The sequence below is a fragment of the Manis javanica genome, chromosome 10, assembly GCF_040802235.1.
Source record: "Manis javanica isolate MJ-LG chromosome 10, MJ_LKY, whole genome shotgun sequence".
Taxonomy (NCBI): domain Eukaryota; kingdom Metazoa; phylum Chordata; class Mammalia; order Pholidota; family Manidae; genus Manis; species Manis javanica.
This window is the reverse complement of record NC_133165.1, coordinates 111195627-111211327: the sequence shown is the minus strand read 5'-3', so window position 1 is coordinate 111211327 and position 15701 is coordinate 111195627. Positions and strand designations below refer to the sequence as shown.

Below are 15701 nucleotides of genomic sequence, written 5' to 3'. Positions count from 1 at the left end.
CTCGTCCTCTTCCCTTTTGCTCCACCAAACCTCCTGGGGGAACCAGAAGCACCAGGAAGCCCAAGGAAGGAGAAGTCAAGGAGCTGGGGCTGTCCTGGAGACCCCATCACATGAAGGTACAGAGACACGGGTTCACCCACTCTGGGGACCTGCAGGGTGAGGCTAGCCTGATGGAGGGAGGAGTTAGGCACAAAGAACAGCGGACACTAGTCAAGCTTCCACTTCATGTAAACAAGGAGGAGAGACCCTGCCCGGTCGCTGGCGCTCTCGCCAACACGTGATTGTCTTGAGATGCCGCAGACTCTCACATCTAGGATTCAAGGTCCCTGGGGCCATGATGGAGGCTGCTGGGTGCAGGCCAGCAGGGGTCTGAAGTGCAAACTGCTGCAGGGTTTGACTTGCATTCTCCACAGGACAGGGCAGGGGGCTTCTGCAGGTCCTGCCCAGCACTGTTTCTCGGCTCAGGAAATCACGCAGTTGCTGGTCTTGGCAGGACTGGGACTTGCTTTACCTGTGGAGATAAGGGACACAAGCAGGGAAGGATGTAAGGGGGGTGCTCAGTCGACTTGCTTCCAGCCACTGTCCTGTGTACTGTCTATGCCTCAAATGTGGGGGCTGGGGTCACTGTCCCCCTCCCAGACTGCTGATCTGGAAACCAGGTTGGTAGGGCCTCCAGGAAAGCATAAGAGAAGATGCTCCCTGTGTTGTAGTCTTAGCAAGAGCTCCACTGGTTGGGACACGGAGGGACCTGCCATCTTCTGACCTCAGTGGGGTAGGGGAAGAATCCAGAACCCAAATCAACTACAATCAACGACTTTAAAAAGAGGCGGTTCTCCAGGAGCTGACACTGAATGCATCCTGACAGCTTAGGAAGCACAGCCAGTCACTCCCGCGGGTGATCCTCCCAGGTGGCCATGCTGAGTGAAGGCATTGTCAGTCCATCTTACAGCTGAGGGTGGTGGGCCACCAGCTCCAAGCCAGTCAGCACCAGCGCCTGCTCTTCCACATCCCACCTTAGCTCGTTTCCATTGTGCAGGCATCAGGAGGTGTCAGAAACTGACCTGAGAGCCAGGCACGATGGTGTGGACCACACGCTTGGGGTTTTAAGGTAGAGGATGGAGGAACACACTTCACTGAAGGGAAAGAAGGGGGAGAGAAAGCTGCTCCTCTCCAGGCCCAGAGGCCCGGCCGTCCTCTCCCTGGCCCCTTCCATCCATTTCTGTGCCCTTTACAATCCCAAGCAGAGGCTGGTGGCTTCTTTAGCTGGACTCCTGCTCTGGGATCTATTGAGGGAAGAGGGAGCTTCAAGGCAGACACCAGACATGACCCCCCGAGGTGTGGGCTGTCGGGTCCACGCCCCAGAGCACAGGCTGCCTTTCTCCCAGGCAGAGCTGTCAGCCTGGCCAGCCCTGCTGCACGGCCTGGGTTGTCTCTCAGGCACGCACACTGCCTTCCGTATCACATTAGCTGGGAATTGGATTAAGATGGCAGCTGCCTCCTCTCCTGGGCCATTAGCAAGGGAGACATTGGGCAGCCCCAGGAGAGCCCGTCACCCCTGCACCTTGTCTGGGCTGGACTGAACTCATTCCTTGGACTCACTCCATGTTCAGCTGAGCCTCCCTGGAGGCTAGAATGATGGTTTTTAGAGCCTAGAGGAGGTGGGGGGAGCTGGATGGCTGTGCCTCAGCCCAAGGGCAACGAGGGCCAAGGAGCTGGGCTCATCTTCCAGGGTCGTACTGAGGCCCAGGTGCTTGCTGCCACTGTCCGATGCCCCGTCACTCCTGCAGTGGACGCTGCTGCCCCCTTCCTCTCCTTGGCAGATTTGCTTGGCCTACTGAGCAGACGTGAGCACCCCCCCGGAGGCAGCAGCATTGTGCAGGCAGGTAGGCAAACCAGCCTCCAGGTCCTGACGTGGGGAGGGCAGCCTCCCAGCCTGCTCTCTGCCCCCGCCACTCCCCTGCTCCTTTCCAGAGAGGAGGGCTAGGGCCTGGGCATGCTTCCCACACTCCCACTCATACTCTAAGGCTGGAGAAAAGCCTGGAGAGATCCTTTCTGCTCAGAATTCATCTCCATGCCTCTGACAGAGAAGCCAATCTCAGGAAAAATTGTGTTCCATCATTTCTTCACTGCAAGCTGACCTGGCACCTACCACATGTGGGTGTTCACCAAGACTCTGAGGGGGATCAGACCTGATAAATTAATAGGGAAGAATACATAAACAGCCCCCAATATTTTTTTTTGCAAAGCATGTGTAGCACAGGTGGCCCAAAGGAGGCTTATGGGAGGTCAGACTTCAGGGGTTGTTAACACTGGCATGAGGCTGAGTGCAGGGGTGGGAAGTAGAGGAGGGCAGCTGCAGTGAGGGCTGCAGAGCCCCACTAATCTGGTTCTAGTCTGGTTTGGCTGGCAGGATTTTTCTGGAAGATTCTTTGCCTGGATGTCCACATGGCTCTCTCCCTCCCTTATTCAAGTCCCGCCTCAAATGCCCCTCTGTCAGAGAGGCCTTCCTAATCACCCTCCATAAAAGGGTATTGCTTTCCATGCCCATCTCTCTGCGGTGTGGTATTCACTCCGGAAGAGCAAGGACATTGCTCGTTTTGTTCACAGCTGTGTCAGGAACTTAGAACAGAGCCTGGCACACAGCAGATGTTGCACAGATACATATTGAATAAAATGAATGACCAGGCAGTGGCAAGCTACCTAAGGGTGCACACCAATACTAACAACAGCACAACAATGGCGGCATCGATAGATGCTAGTTGGGTGATGTACATGCCCTCACTCATCTAGTGGTGATGTAAGCCCTAGCTGGGCCCAAGAGAAACCAGAGGGCGGGGATTACAACATCTGCCAATGGCAATATGGATGCCTGCCTCTTCTCTAGAGTTGAATGGGATCAGCTCCTTGACTACCCTCATCTACTATCAGGACTGGCTGGTAATGGTGCTGTCTATCACATCACTGCAGCCTCCATACACCAGCTGGGGCATGACCCGTGCTCCTCAGGAACAACACTGATTTTTAGAACTCCATCACCTACATAGACTTAGCCTGGAACTAGAGGCCACAGGTCTCTTATGGAGCTCCAACTCCAGAAGCAGTTCCCAAACCTCCCATCCTGGGCAGGGGCCCAGATCTCTAGGCCAGGGATCCAAGACTTCCAGCCCCCATGGGATGACACAGGTGAGCCTGAAGTCCCCAAATCCAGGAACCTGGCTGGCACAGCACTGGAAGCCAGACCACAGTGCCAGCCAGGATGCCCCATCCATGCATGAATTAGGAGAACCCTCAGGAGTTCTAGAAAGGCAATGTTGTGTAGTTCACCCCAGAACTCTGGGGAGAAAAGTGTGGGCCCAGGGACCTTGGAAGGTAGAGACCCAGAGTCACTCTGGGATATAAAGAGCCACCTTCCTCTTCCTCTCTGCTAGTGTGATGCCAGGGGGAGAGTTAACCATGTATTCAGGCCTCTAGCTTCCCACACAGTCTTTCAAGATGTAGGGAAATGGTGCCAACCCTAACCTTCCAGAGACAGCTAAGGCACTGGGAGGCAAGAGACCAAGCTGCCCTCTCACTGTGTGACCAAGGACACGGAGCTCACCTCTCTGCGCCTCTGGGGTCTTATTCATGAAACACTGTCACCAAGTGGGGTGGTTGTGAGTTCTCTGTGAAAGCCTTGAGCACCATGTCCACCCAGCACATGCCAGGTGCTCGGCCACACAGTATGCTTTTCTTCCTTCTACCAGTATTCAAGAGTGTTGGCTATTTCCCAGGTAGACTGGAAGGGGCTTCAGAACATAACCTGGAACCTCCTCCCCTGGTCTGGCAGCCCCCTGAGGGCAGGGCCGTCTGAGTGCCACTGTAACCTGCTGCTCTGGGGACCAAGTGCCGCCGCCTGGGAAAACACTCAGGGCACTTGTTTAAAATGCAGATTCCTGAGCTCAGACCAGTGGAATGGACTCCTTATTATGCTTTAACAAAGCTCTCCAGTGACTGCTGTTCCCTGAGGTTGGGATCTCTGCCCCGAGAGGGCCCGTCATGAGCTCCTGGACGGATGTGCACCCAGTGCAGTGGCGAGGTCTCAGCTGAGGGAAAAGCTGGAAGGGAAAGGCATTCGGCTTCCGCCAGTAGGGGGCGCTGTGAGCCTTCAAACCACTAGGCGGAGCACCAACTTCCCCTAACCCCCAGTCCTGCAGTCCTGAAGGTTCACTCAAGCGCCACCCTTGGGTTTGCAAAATTTGCATGCCGTTTGACTATATACTTCAAGCAATTTTACAGCACTGCGCTTTTCCATTTTTCTTTCACCCACCATGTCATCAACCAGGCTCTCCCTTGACAAGAGGGTGGCAGAGACAGAAAGGACACTTAAGATCAGAACTTGGAGGGACCTCAGAAACCCTCCCTGGCTTTTCCTCTAGTCCAGGAAACAGCCCCGGGCAGGTGAAAGGATGTGTCCACAGTACAGGGAGCAAATCCTGGTTGCTCAGGTGCATGCCATGTCTGTTCTGATGTTCTGAATGTTCACTGTAGGAAAGGGAACCTTCTCCTGGACGGGGGCCCTGAGATAGAGCTATGTGAATTCCTCCTAGTTCCAGGCATGCTGGGATTACTAGTTCCAACCTTGGGCCCCACCCCAGATTGTCAGGAACCTGACCCTCTGGGACACCGAGTCCCACTGACTTGGCTTCTGATGCCGAGAAGCAGCACAAGGCAGCCCAGCTTTAGTCACACATCTAGGAGGCTGGAAGGGGCTGAGAAGGCTTTGAGGAGAGGAGTCCCTGCTTCCTGCCCCTGACTCTGAGGGAAGCAAGCAGCAGGGAGAGGAAAGGTCCCATCAGGAAAATGAATTTCCAGTCCTCAGGTAATGGAAGCCCCCAGGTGGGCAGAGGCTCCTCTGCTGCTTCTAGCAGATGGAGAAGGAATAGGGTGATCTTGCTGGCATCCCTTGGACCCTCCGGACCTCTTCGGCTCTTCTCTCCCAGACACCCCTCTTGGAGTCCCACGCACCGTGCAGCAGGTCTCCCTGGCTGGCTCCTGGGCACCATGTGCAAACACTCAGAGAACAGCAGCGGTGGTGGCCGTGACTGCTGTCATCCAAGCGGGGAACCCAAAGCTGACAGACTCAGGGAGGGCAGAGGGAAGGGACAGGACAATGAGCTTTCATTTCTATGGAAACAATATCTCAGAGCGAGGGGCTTTAGGAAGAGACACTTCCACTTCACCTCCAGTCAGGACTTGGGATGAGGGGCTGTTTCGTGGTTGGGCTGGCCCCGCCCCTCCCTTCCAGGTGTTCACTGTGGCAGCCCTTCTTCCAAACAAGAGGTGCAGAGCAGCAGCGTCTGGTGTTGGGGAAGCCAGGGACCTGGGAAAGGGGACGGGGCCCACCCGCCCCTCCCTGACACAGGCTCTGGTCTAGGTTTGAGTTCCGGCCCCACTACCACTTACTGCACCCTGGGGCCACTTAGTTCACCTCTCTGGGTTTCCACCTGTCACCTCTGGCAGCCGGGAGGGCCAAGCGAGCGAGCGCACTCAGAGAAGGACCCGGCACAGGGAGGCACTCCGTAAATGCTTCCGGGCCAAAAGGAGGGAGAGTGCTGGCGCGCCTGCCCTGCTCAGATTCACACAGACTCCAAGGCCTGTCCTCCCTTTAAGAAGCAGTGTGACTGGCTCTGTAGGAGGGCTGGGGATCAGTGCAGGGGCGGATGGTGGTGATCACTGCACTTAAGCCAAAGCTGGAGCCGTGGGAAACGCAGGAGTCCTGGAAATGCTCAGGCTGCCCAGGGCAAGGCCCTGCCATCACCCACCCGGCCAGCTAGAGAGCCTGGTCTCACTGTTGCAAAGTCCCACAGCCTCGGAGAGACAAATCCCAACACAGAACTTCGATTCAGAGATGCTGGCATGAGAAAAGGCACTAGCAGCAGCCTGCTGTCACCACCAGCCTCCAGAAAGGCCACACTGGAGGCTGCTCAAGAGAAATGGACCAAGGCCAGGGCCTCCAGAGAGGCAGCGAGAAAGATACCACTACCAGGAACAATCCCCCCAGAGGAACCGGCATGGCAAACCCCACTCATCAAATACACACAGGGAGGAACCAGTCAAGCTATTTACAGCAGAAACGAGGAACGTGGGCCAGAGCACATTGGTGGGGCACAGGTGAGGGTGGGGTGTGTGTGACTAGGTTAGATCCTGACCACAGGTGATCTGGCAAGGAACAAGGTTTTCTAGAATGGGCCTTAGACTCAGAGGCAGGGATCAAACTCAGCCATGCCACCCAGCTGCGCTGTGCCTGTTTCTTCATTTACAAAGGAGAGACTTCCCAAGCCTTTCATAGTAGTAATAGATCCCAGGCTACCCTGTGCCCAGCACTGTTCTGAGTACTTCATATTCTCGGAACAGCTGGGCAAGGCAGGCATCATTCTTCCCTTTTAGAGAAGAAGGAACTGACACTCAGACCTGCAGGGCCGGCCCAACGCTGCAGGGTAGAGGAAGGTCAGAGCAGAATGGGGCTGTCAGAGCAGAAGAGGACTGTGCCTCCGGAGCTCCTGCCTCCTCCACGCCAGCAAGGAGCGGTTCTGCGGCTACCAGGCAGCGGTCCCCCATAGGGCCAGAGGCCTGTGGAGCACGGGGCCCACACAGGGAGGGCTCACCTGAGACGCTGGTGCTGGAGGCCTCATTGGGCCTCTTCCCCAGCATAAACTCCACTTCAGCGACGGTCTCAGTGGAGAGTGAGTTGGCCGTGCCGTTGGGTGCTGCAGGCCTCTTGGCCCGACGGCTGAAGAACCTGTTGCTAAAGCGCTTGCCCTCCTTGGCCACACTGGCCTCCCCATTGGCAGCTTCTCTTTTGCCATTTTGGGCCAGTGCCCCCCTGGCTTTGGGCTTCGGGTCCATGCGCAGGTGAGAGACTACCTTGCCATCCTTCCGAGTCGGCTCTCCCAAGGGGACAGGCTCCACAGGGGGAAGCACCTGCTCTAGTGTGACCAGGTCATCCAGGAAGCTCTCCAGGCACCTGGCCGACTCACCGCTTCCACTGCCCTCTTCCTGCCCCTTTGGACTGGCGCTGGCCTCCCGCTGCTGCCGGGCAGCCCAGCGCATCATCTCCCCCGGTGGGCAGCGGCTGCCCGACACAAGGGCGTACTTCGGGTTGATAAGCTTTCGAGCCACAGTGGAGGAGTAGACACCGAGCCTGCCAGCACCTCCTGCCAAGCCGAGCTGCTGGTACAAGTCCACCTCCTCGGAGATGGCGTATAGCTCCCGGAACTCCACATCGAAGGGCTCCACATTCTGGCCTGTCAGGAGGAGGAGGAAGTTCCTGTCTATATAGGAAGAGCTCCAGGTGAACCTGAAACATGGGGACAGAAAAGCACACATGTGCCCAGGCCTGGGGCCTCTCCCTTTGGCAAGCCCATCTCAACAACCCCCTGCTCCTGCCCCGACCTGATCCACCAGTGAGGCTGATGTCTTGCCACCTGGTGGAAGGGGCTTTCTGGCCTTCGCGCTGGGGTGTTCTGCCTGCGCTGACCCACATCGTCCCTTTTTTCTAGGTCTTAGTCTCATATGCAAAAGCAGGCAGGGGGTGTAGGGCAAGGGCATGAGACGTCAGACCTGGATTCAAACCTGGTTCCTACCCTGGGTGCCTTGTAAAATGGGGCTTCGCAGGTGTATAGCACAGGGTTGTTGTGAGGCTCAGGTGAAATAATGTATATAAACCATTTAGCTCAGTGTTCAGCACAAGCACACTTGTGCTGCCAGCGTCCTGCTTCCTACCTGTCCCACCTCACAACTAACCTAAAAAGGCCATTGGTTGCTGTGGAGTACAAAAGGCAGGCAATGCTTAATGCCCAGTAAGAGCTGACCCTATTTCTGAAAGCCAGTAGCCAGAGGGTCTGAGGAGAGGGCTGGCCAGGAAGCCCTTCTTTGCCGTTGGCTCAGACAATGCCTCTGAAACTCATGGCTATGGGGGCTCCAGCCAGTGTCTTGCTGAACATGAACATTAGTTGCCATGAATAAAGGCCTCATGGGCCCTTCTCTGACCCAGCCTAACTCACCTGTAAGATCCAGTGGCTACTTTTTCACCATCTACCATTAGGAACTTCGATGACAGGGTCCCCTTGATCTTCCCCATAGGCATGCAGAAGCCAACGCCTGTCACAGAGCGGACACGGATATTCTGTTGAGGAGAGAAGAAAGGCACCACCACTCAGGCGGGGGGCCTGTGAGGCTCTGAGCTGTCTCTGCTCTGGCAGAGGAGAAGCCCTCCTGTCCACGGACCCTGTCTGCTGGCTCCTGTCTGGACTAGTTCTGCTTTCTATGGCCTTGCAGGTGGGAGCCCATCTGCAGGGTAGGAGGAAGTCAGCACATCTCACTTTGGGCATGCAGAAGCCCAGGGTGGTTCCTGCCTGCTCTCAAAGCTCCCCAGAAGGGAACCTCAGCCCTGGCTTCCACCCTGACAGTGACACCACAGGCTGAGCACCCTCGGACTGGGCTGGAGCTGCCTCCTTAGCCTCAGCAGCCTTGGGATAAAATTTAAGCTGGGCATGTAGTTTTGGGTTATCAGTTCATAAGGCAAGGTTTTAGATAGCGGGAAAGGGGTCAAGATCTTGACGTTCACCTGAGCCCCTGAACTGGGGAGAAGGTGGAGGAAGGGGCAGGGGCAGTCTCCACCTCATGTCCTGCCCTCCCTCCCCATCCCCAAGAGGTACAACTCACCCGAATACGGAAGTCGGTCAGCTCCAGGCCCTGACACATCTCCAGGAAACACTTCACACCTGCCTCATCCAGGATGATATACACTGGGACCCGGCGCTTAGAGGCAGCATCCACAATATCTTGGAAGATATCACCATCACTGAAGACGTCCATGACCACAGCAATGACCTGGATGGGGCATGACCAGAGAGGCATGTGGTGGCTGCACACCTACAGAAACACCCCGTGGCCCAGAGAGAACCAGCTGAGTCTGAGGTACCTGGTGGCTAAGGGTCAAAACCCCATCTCCACCACTTCTGGGCTCTCCATCTCCCCACTCACCTCTGGGCATATTTGGCCCCGAGGATGGGCTCTCTGCTCTCAGAAACACCTGAGGTTTTAGGCTTGCTCATACTCTATCCCTGACAGATGCCCACCACCCCACCCTGGGGCTTTTCCAGCAGCCCTACTAAAGCTGTATCAGAGGCGGCTGAGGAGAGCTGGTCCTGGTGAATCTTGGGAAACAAGCAGGCTCAAGAAGATACGATCACCGAGAGGCATGCATTGGACTCCTTTCCCTAAGCTGTAGATCTGCGAACAACACTTTACGCAGGCCTGGGCACTTTGATGGCCCTGCAGCTGTGCAAAGCCCTGTGCTTATCTATGCGCAGATCTGGGCAGAGCTCCAGTTAGCTCTGACTCCCCTGGCCTCCAGGTGTCCAGGCCATTCCACTCTATCCTCAAATCAAGGTCACTGCCTACATAAACCTTCTACTCCTGCAGCAGGGTTTCATACTGACCCCCAGCACTGTGCCCGTGATGCAGAGGAAAGGGCATGCTTTGGGGTCAGAGAGATCTGGTTATTTCAATTCTTATTTATATGACCTTAGGCAGATCACTTAACCTTGATGCCTGTTTCCTCATCTGGAAAGTGGAGATACCTTACACTTCACACATTTGCTGTCAGGACTAGAGATAACATCTGTAAATCATCAAACACAATGCTTGGTATGTAGTAAGCCCTCAATAAATGGTAACTACCGTATGTTCAAGGGAGACTGCTCATCGTAACTAAAAGCATGAACTCTGAAGTCAGGCAGATCAGGGCTAGTATACCAACTCCACTGCTGACCTGGCAGTGCAAGGGGTTGTGAGGGCTTAGAGAGATAAACCATGAAAGCACTTGGCACAGTGCTTGGCACATGGTAAGCCAGTAAGTGGTACTGTCCATCACCACCACCATCATCATCACTGTCACCACCACCACCACCTTCATACATGTGTTCCCCATTACCTCTGCCTCTAAAGACCTCCCCCCCACCATTTACACAATATCATTTAAAGCCCTCTAAGCTCCTACATTTAATACTCAACCATTCATACAAGCAGCATTTACTGAGCTCCAAAGGTAGAGAGAGGACACAAACTGTAATCCCCAACTTCAAGGGGTTAATCCAGTTGGAATGATGGGGTATTTGCACAAAATAACTAAGACACAGGTAAAATGAGAGAAATGTCTTAAGAGATGCACAAATGACATGTGATGTGAGTTCAAAAGGTGGGAGAAGGAGGGACAGAGGGAGGGAGATTGATTACTTCCAGCCAAGGAAGAGCAAGAAAAGCTTCACTCAGGAAGCTGAAACCTGAAGAATGGGGCAGCCTTGGGCACCATGAGAAATGAGCAGGGAGGCGGGCAGGACTCCATGCACAGGCATGCAAGTTGTGCACTGCACGTGGGCACTGGGCTGAGGGGATGAGTGGGAGCTGTGCCTGTCTGAGCAAGAGATTCCTTTTTCTAATCTGAAGACTGGTACCACGTGGGCAAGCAGCCTAGGAGGTGGGCATTCCAGGAAAAAAGCACAAACAAAGGCACTGAGGATAAGGATTAACATGCCCTGAACACTTGTGATGTGCCTCAGATGCTTTAGGTAAATTTTCTAACTTGATCCTCACAATGACAAGGATTGTTATTCTCATTTTATAGATGAGGAAGTAAATTCAAAGGGGCAAAGTAATGTGTCCAAGGTCACACAGTTGGTATGTGTCAGAGCAGATCTGTCTGACTCCAGAGTCTCCATTTCACGGCATTACGCTGGCTCAGAGATGGGCCTCTGTACGGTATCTTAGAAACACCAACCCAAAAACTGGTTCTTTAGAAAGCAAGGCTGATAAAACAGAGATGCTAATAAAACACTGAGTGTAAAAAGAGAAACTACAAACATACATACTTTTCAAAAAATTCTTACTATTTAAGAAATAGTAAAAATGGTAAAAAGAATATGAGAACCATTTACTGATGAAATGAAAATGATACGGAAAAGCAATGAAAGTGCATTAAACATAATACAGCATAGTACAATAAGGTTTATCTGAGGAATGTAAGGACTCAACATCAGAAAGTGTATCATTTTAATTTGTAACATTTATGGGGTCAGGGGGGGAAATCATATCTTATAAAGTTTTAAAAAGTATTTAATAAAACTAGATCAAATTTATGATTTGTGATTAAAATAAAAAAAAAATAAGAATAGAACGAACCTTCCTTAACTTGATAAAGGCAATCTACTAAAAACCCACATGAAACATACGTAACAGAGAAACTTTAGATGTATTCCCTGTAAGTCTTGAACAAATCAAGAATACTCACTATCACCTGCTGTTCAACAAAGTATTGGAGGTCTTGGTCAATGCAATATGATAAGAAAAATAAATAAAAGGATTAGAACAGATAAAACTACTAGTATTTAAAGATGACATTTTTATAGAAAACCCAGTGGAAAACTATGCAGGGGAAAACTATTAGAGTTAATAGGAGAATTCAACAAGATTACTATATGTGAGAAAAACTTACAAAACTGGTAGCATTCTTTTACTACAGCAATAATCAACTAGGAAGAAAGAAAGAAAGGAAGAAAAAGAAAAGATCCATTCAAAATTGCAACTTAAGTACAGAGTATTTAGGAAATAATACCTTTATGGAGAAATTCTGAAAATTCTATTACAGGACATTTAACACTATGTGAATAAATGAGATAAATCATGTTCATGGTTAATATGACTTGATATTTAAAAAATCCAATTCTCCCCATATTAATAAAATCCAGTTCAATTCCAAAGAAAGTTCAGCAAACACTTCTAAGATGTAAGGAAGAATAAAGATTTTCAATAGTTAAGTCAATTTTGAAAAACAAAAGTTATTAAAAGGGACACTTTGTCCTACCAGATAGTAAGACAGTGCAGAGCCATAGTAATAAGAATTGTGGCACTGAATTGAGGTAGGAAGACACTGACCAATGGAATAAACAGACCAATGGAATAAAATGGAGAGACAGAAACAAATATGTACATACACACATATGTAAAACTTTAAGTCTAACAGAGGTAGGACTGTAACTCAGTAGAGAAAAGATGCTATTTGGTAGATTCTATTGGGAAAATTGGCTTAATATGTAGAGAAAAATAAAGTGGATCCCTACCTCAGACCATATATAAAGGTGAATTTCAGGTAGGCTAAATACTTAAATAACCTAAATGAAAGGTACAACTAATAAAGAAATTGATGAGATGTAGGAAAATATCTTCATGACACAGGCAAGAAAGGATTTCTTAAGATTCCAAAAGTATGAATCATTAAGACAGTAAATAAGTAAATAAAATGCATTTGACAAATTAGGGATTTTCTGTTCAAAGAAAGATGCCACAGACAAAGATAACTCACAGGTGATATGCAGAAGATAGCTGCAATGTCTACAGTCAAAAGGAACTAATAATATACAAGGGATTCCTGCAAATCATCAAGAAAAAGACATAAAACTAATTTGAAAAATGGGCAAAGGATATGAATAGGCAATTCCCAGGAGAGATACCGTAAAGGCTACTAAGTATATAAAGAAAAGCAGACCTCATTAGTAATCAGAAAAATTCAAATTAAAGCAAAGAGATGAAAAGAGAGATACCACTTTACACCTCCAAGATTAACTAAAAATTAGGAAGTGGGATAATGCTAAATGCTGGAACATGAGGGAAGGGCAACACTCATTCAGGGCTGGTGGGATGGAACACCAGGGCAGCTATTCCCCAGAGCAATGGATAGAGCTCAGGGGATTTAAGGATGTGCCTAGTGACAAGCCAGCCATGCCAGTCTTGGCCAAGTACCCAGGGAACCTCTTGGACTCTGCCCAGGTCTATGGGGGTCGGGGGGACAAAGACATTCACTGCAGCTTTCTTTGGGACAATGAGGAAAATGTGGGGAATGAATAAGTTGCTTTGCAGCTGACAGAAGCAGTGAATTAGTTCCACATGCAGAACTTGTATAGTTCTTAAAAAAGTTTGATTTAAAATGTCAGAGAATAAAATGTATAATGTAATATCAATTATGTAAATAAAAACATAAAATAACACTGCATGTTTTTCAAGAATACAGATGTGTCCAAGGACATGTACTGAATACATTAGTGTGGCTGCCTGCAAAAGGAAAAAGGAATGGGGGGCAAGGAGAGAGTAAAATAAGAGGGGCCTTCCAAGTATTGATGATGAACTGAGGTTCAAAGTCAGCCCTGCACTTGAAGTCCAAAACAAAGAAACAAACAAACAAACAGTTGACCCGGAGCAGTTCAGGGCAGGCACAAGGTACTAGGGTGGGAGCTGGATCATGGAGGTTTTAGCACGACACTTCAGGCTTCATTCCATCAGAACTCGGCTTCCAACTACCTTGCAGGGCTCCTGACATCTTCTCTCCCAAGTGCTGTCTGAGGCCAGAGTCCACTGTTTGCTCATTTCTAAACTCTGCAGTGTCCAGCTCAAAGTCGATTCAGTCTATTGCCAGGGAGCTTATCTGGCTCATGGAAGTGCTTCTGGACTCATTCTTGCTTTTGTTTTGTAATGAAAAAGCCAGCCACCCAGGCTCCCACCTGGCTCCCACCTGACCCCCACCTGGTGGAAGGTGTGCTGCGGGTCACAGCTGGGACCCTGCTTTCAGGAAGCTTGGTCTGCAGCACCCCAGTGAGAGCCAGCCATCTGCGTCATTACCAATTAAACAGTGAAATATCTGTAGTAGGAAAAAAAATCAATTGCTCACTAACTCCTGCAATCTCGTTGCAGAGAAGTGATAATTACCCTCCAATTTAGTCTCTGAGGGCACTGCTTGACATTCAGCTCCCCAGCATCAGGCCTCTGGTGTTTAATGTGCCACACGGTCCTCTGTGCCAAACCTAACTTCAAGACGCCCGGTGTGAATGGAAAATCAGGTTTTAAAAGGAGGACGTCACAGGCTCAGAACCCAGAAAGACAGATTTCATCAGGAGAGAAAAGTCATCCCCTCCTCATAGCAGGCTCCTGGGTCCTTTACCTGGTCAACCCTGACATGCAGAGCCAGGGAGAGAGGTTAACGTGAGGCGGCAGGAGTTGGCACCGGCACTGGCAAAGAGGCTCTGATGCTGTAATTCTTCTCAGTGGGTGTTTGCTTAGCTTAGCATCTCCTCCTTTGATATCCTGCCTCAGCGGAGGGACAGGGAGCAGGTTAGGGAACCTCAGAATTCCCCTCCGTCTGTCCTTTACCTTAAATTAAACTGCCAGCCTTTGGCGTTCTCTTTCTGAACTCCTTAATTACCACTTAGAACAAAAATACCACAAAGGACTCCACCTTCCCCAAGCACTCCAGGATGGCTTGCTCAGGACAGTGGCGACTGGCACCCCTGGTGCGTCAGGACCCAGAAAGGCGGCCACTGCTCAGCTGGGTCTCCGCGCCATACAGCTGTGTTCACATGGGGCCATATTCACCAGCCTGCCCTGCAGGTGCTTCCATAATTGGCATTCTCTCAGTCACCCTGGCCAAAAGCCCTGGGCTACTGGCCTCCTCCTCCTCCCCACTGACCAAATCCAGGGGGTCACTGAGTCCAGCAGGCCCTACTACCCCCTCCGTGAACATTCTCTGGGGCAGCTTCTCGTTCCCGCTGCACTGCTACCCTGGCTCAGGCCCTTCATTCCTTACCAAACTTCTGGACTAGCTCCCTAATTGGTCTCTCCTGCTCCATTTCTACATGCCAATTTATTCTCTGCAGCAGTGATCCCTGGCAAACAGTCCGACAGACCCACAGTGGGGCCCACAGCCCTTGGTATTTGAGGGGCCTATGATCAGCCCCCTTTCCTCCTCTGCAGCTTCCTCTGGCATCTTCTTGCCTCCATGCCTCGTTGTCAGCCGCACAGAGCACCACCCTAACATGGGGCTCCTCAGCTTGGCCTTGTGGGGTCTGTCCTGTCACAGCACTGCAGGACGTCTGGCAGCTTGCCAACAGCATCATCCCCAGTGGGAACAACTCTGAAGGCCTGTACACAGTGGTGAATGTCCCAAGGGTAAAATCATCCCACCTCGCCCCTGCCCTTTTGATATCCACACACATCAGGCAGTTTCGAGTCCTTCTGTCCCTTCCCCTGCCAGACCCCAGTGAAGACATGTATGTGTCTTCAAGATTCAGCCAAGAATTTTCTGATCGTCTCCTGACCCAGTAATGCTTACCACTCCCTGCTTCCTGCCCACATCATATTCCAGGCAAACAGCAACTTGACACGTGTTATAACATCTGCTCAACGGCTCTGTCCCTTCCTGGGCTGTGGGCTCCTGGCTGGCAGGGACCATGGGACTTCTCTCAGAATCTCAGGGGCATCTCAACACAGTCAGTTCCCTGTGATTGTAGAATAAATGTTTAAATGGAGGTTGTTTCATGTTTATTGTTTTGGTGTGTGTGTAGATGGAGCTTTGTAGTTACCTGTTTCATTAATGATGAAGCACTGTGGTGGTCTGGGGGGAGAACACTAACCAAGATCCCTGGTTAGACTGCCCTGTGGGAAGGCAGGGCTGCAGTTCTTCCTCAAGAGCTCAGCGGAGGGAAAAAAAGTTGGTGGCTGCTTTTGGGTCAGCTTCCTGAGCGACAGCTCAGAGCTCTGGTCTCTTGGCCTCGGCTCCACCCACCCAAGATCTTGCAGGAGCAGCCAGCCTGTGAGTGAGGACAGTATTTAACCAT

The 15701-nt window shown here is 51.2% G+C and overlaps 1 protein-coding gene across 1 annotated transcript in view; it reads right to left on the bottom strand.

Moving 5' to 3' along the window:
- Window positions 1-210: 210 nt before the first annotated feature.
- FAM83F (family with sequence similarity 83 member F) overlaps window positions 211-15701 on the bottom strand; it is a 28789-nt gene continuing 13298 nt past the window's right edge. The window contains exons 2-5 of the mRNA XM_017660733.3: window positions 8704-8871; window positions 8043-8164; window positions 6645-7336; window positions 211-511 (exon numbers count right to left, since the gene is read on the bottom strand). Of these exons, the coding sequence (XP_017516222.2) occupies window positions 462-511; window positions 6645-7336; window positions 8043-8164; window positions 8704-8871 (1032 nt within the window). The 3' untranslated portion in view covers window positions 211-461. The remainder of the gene's footprint in view (window positions 512-6644; window positions 7337-8042; window positions 8165-8703; window positions 8872-15701) is intronic.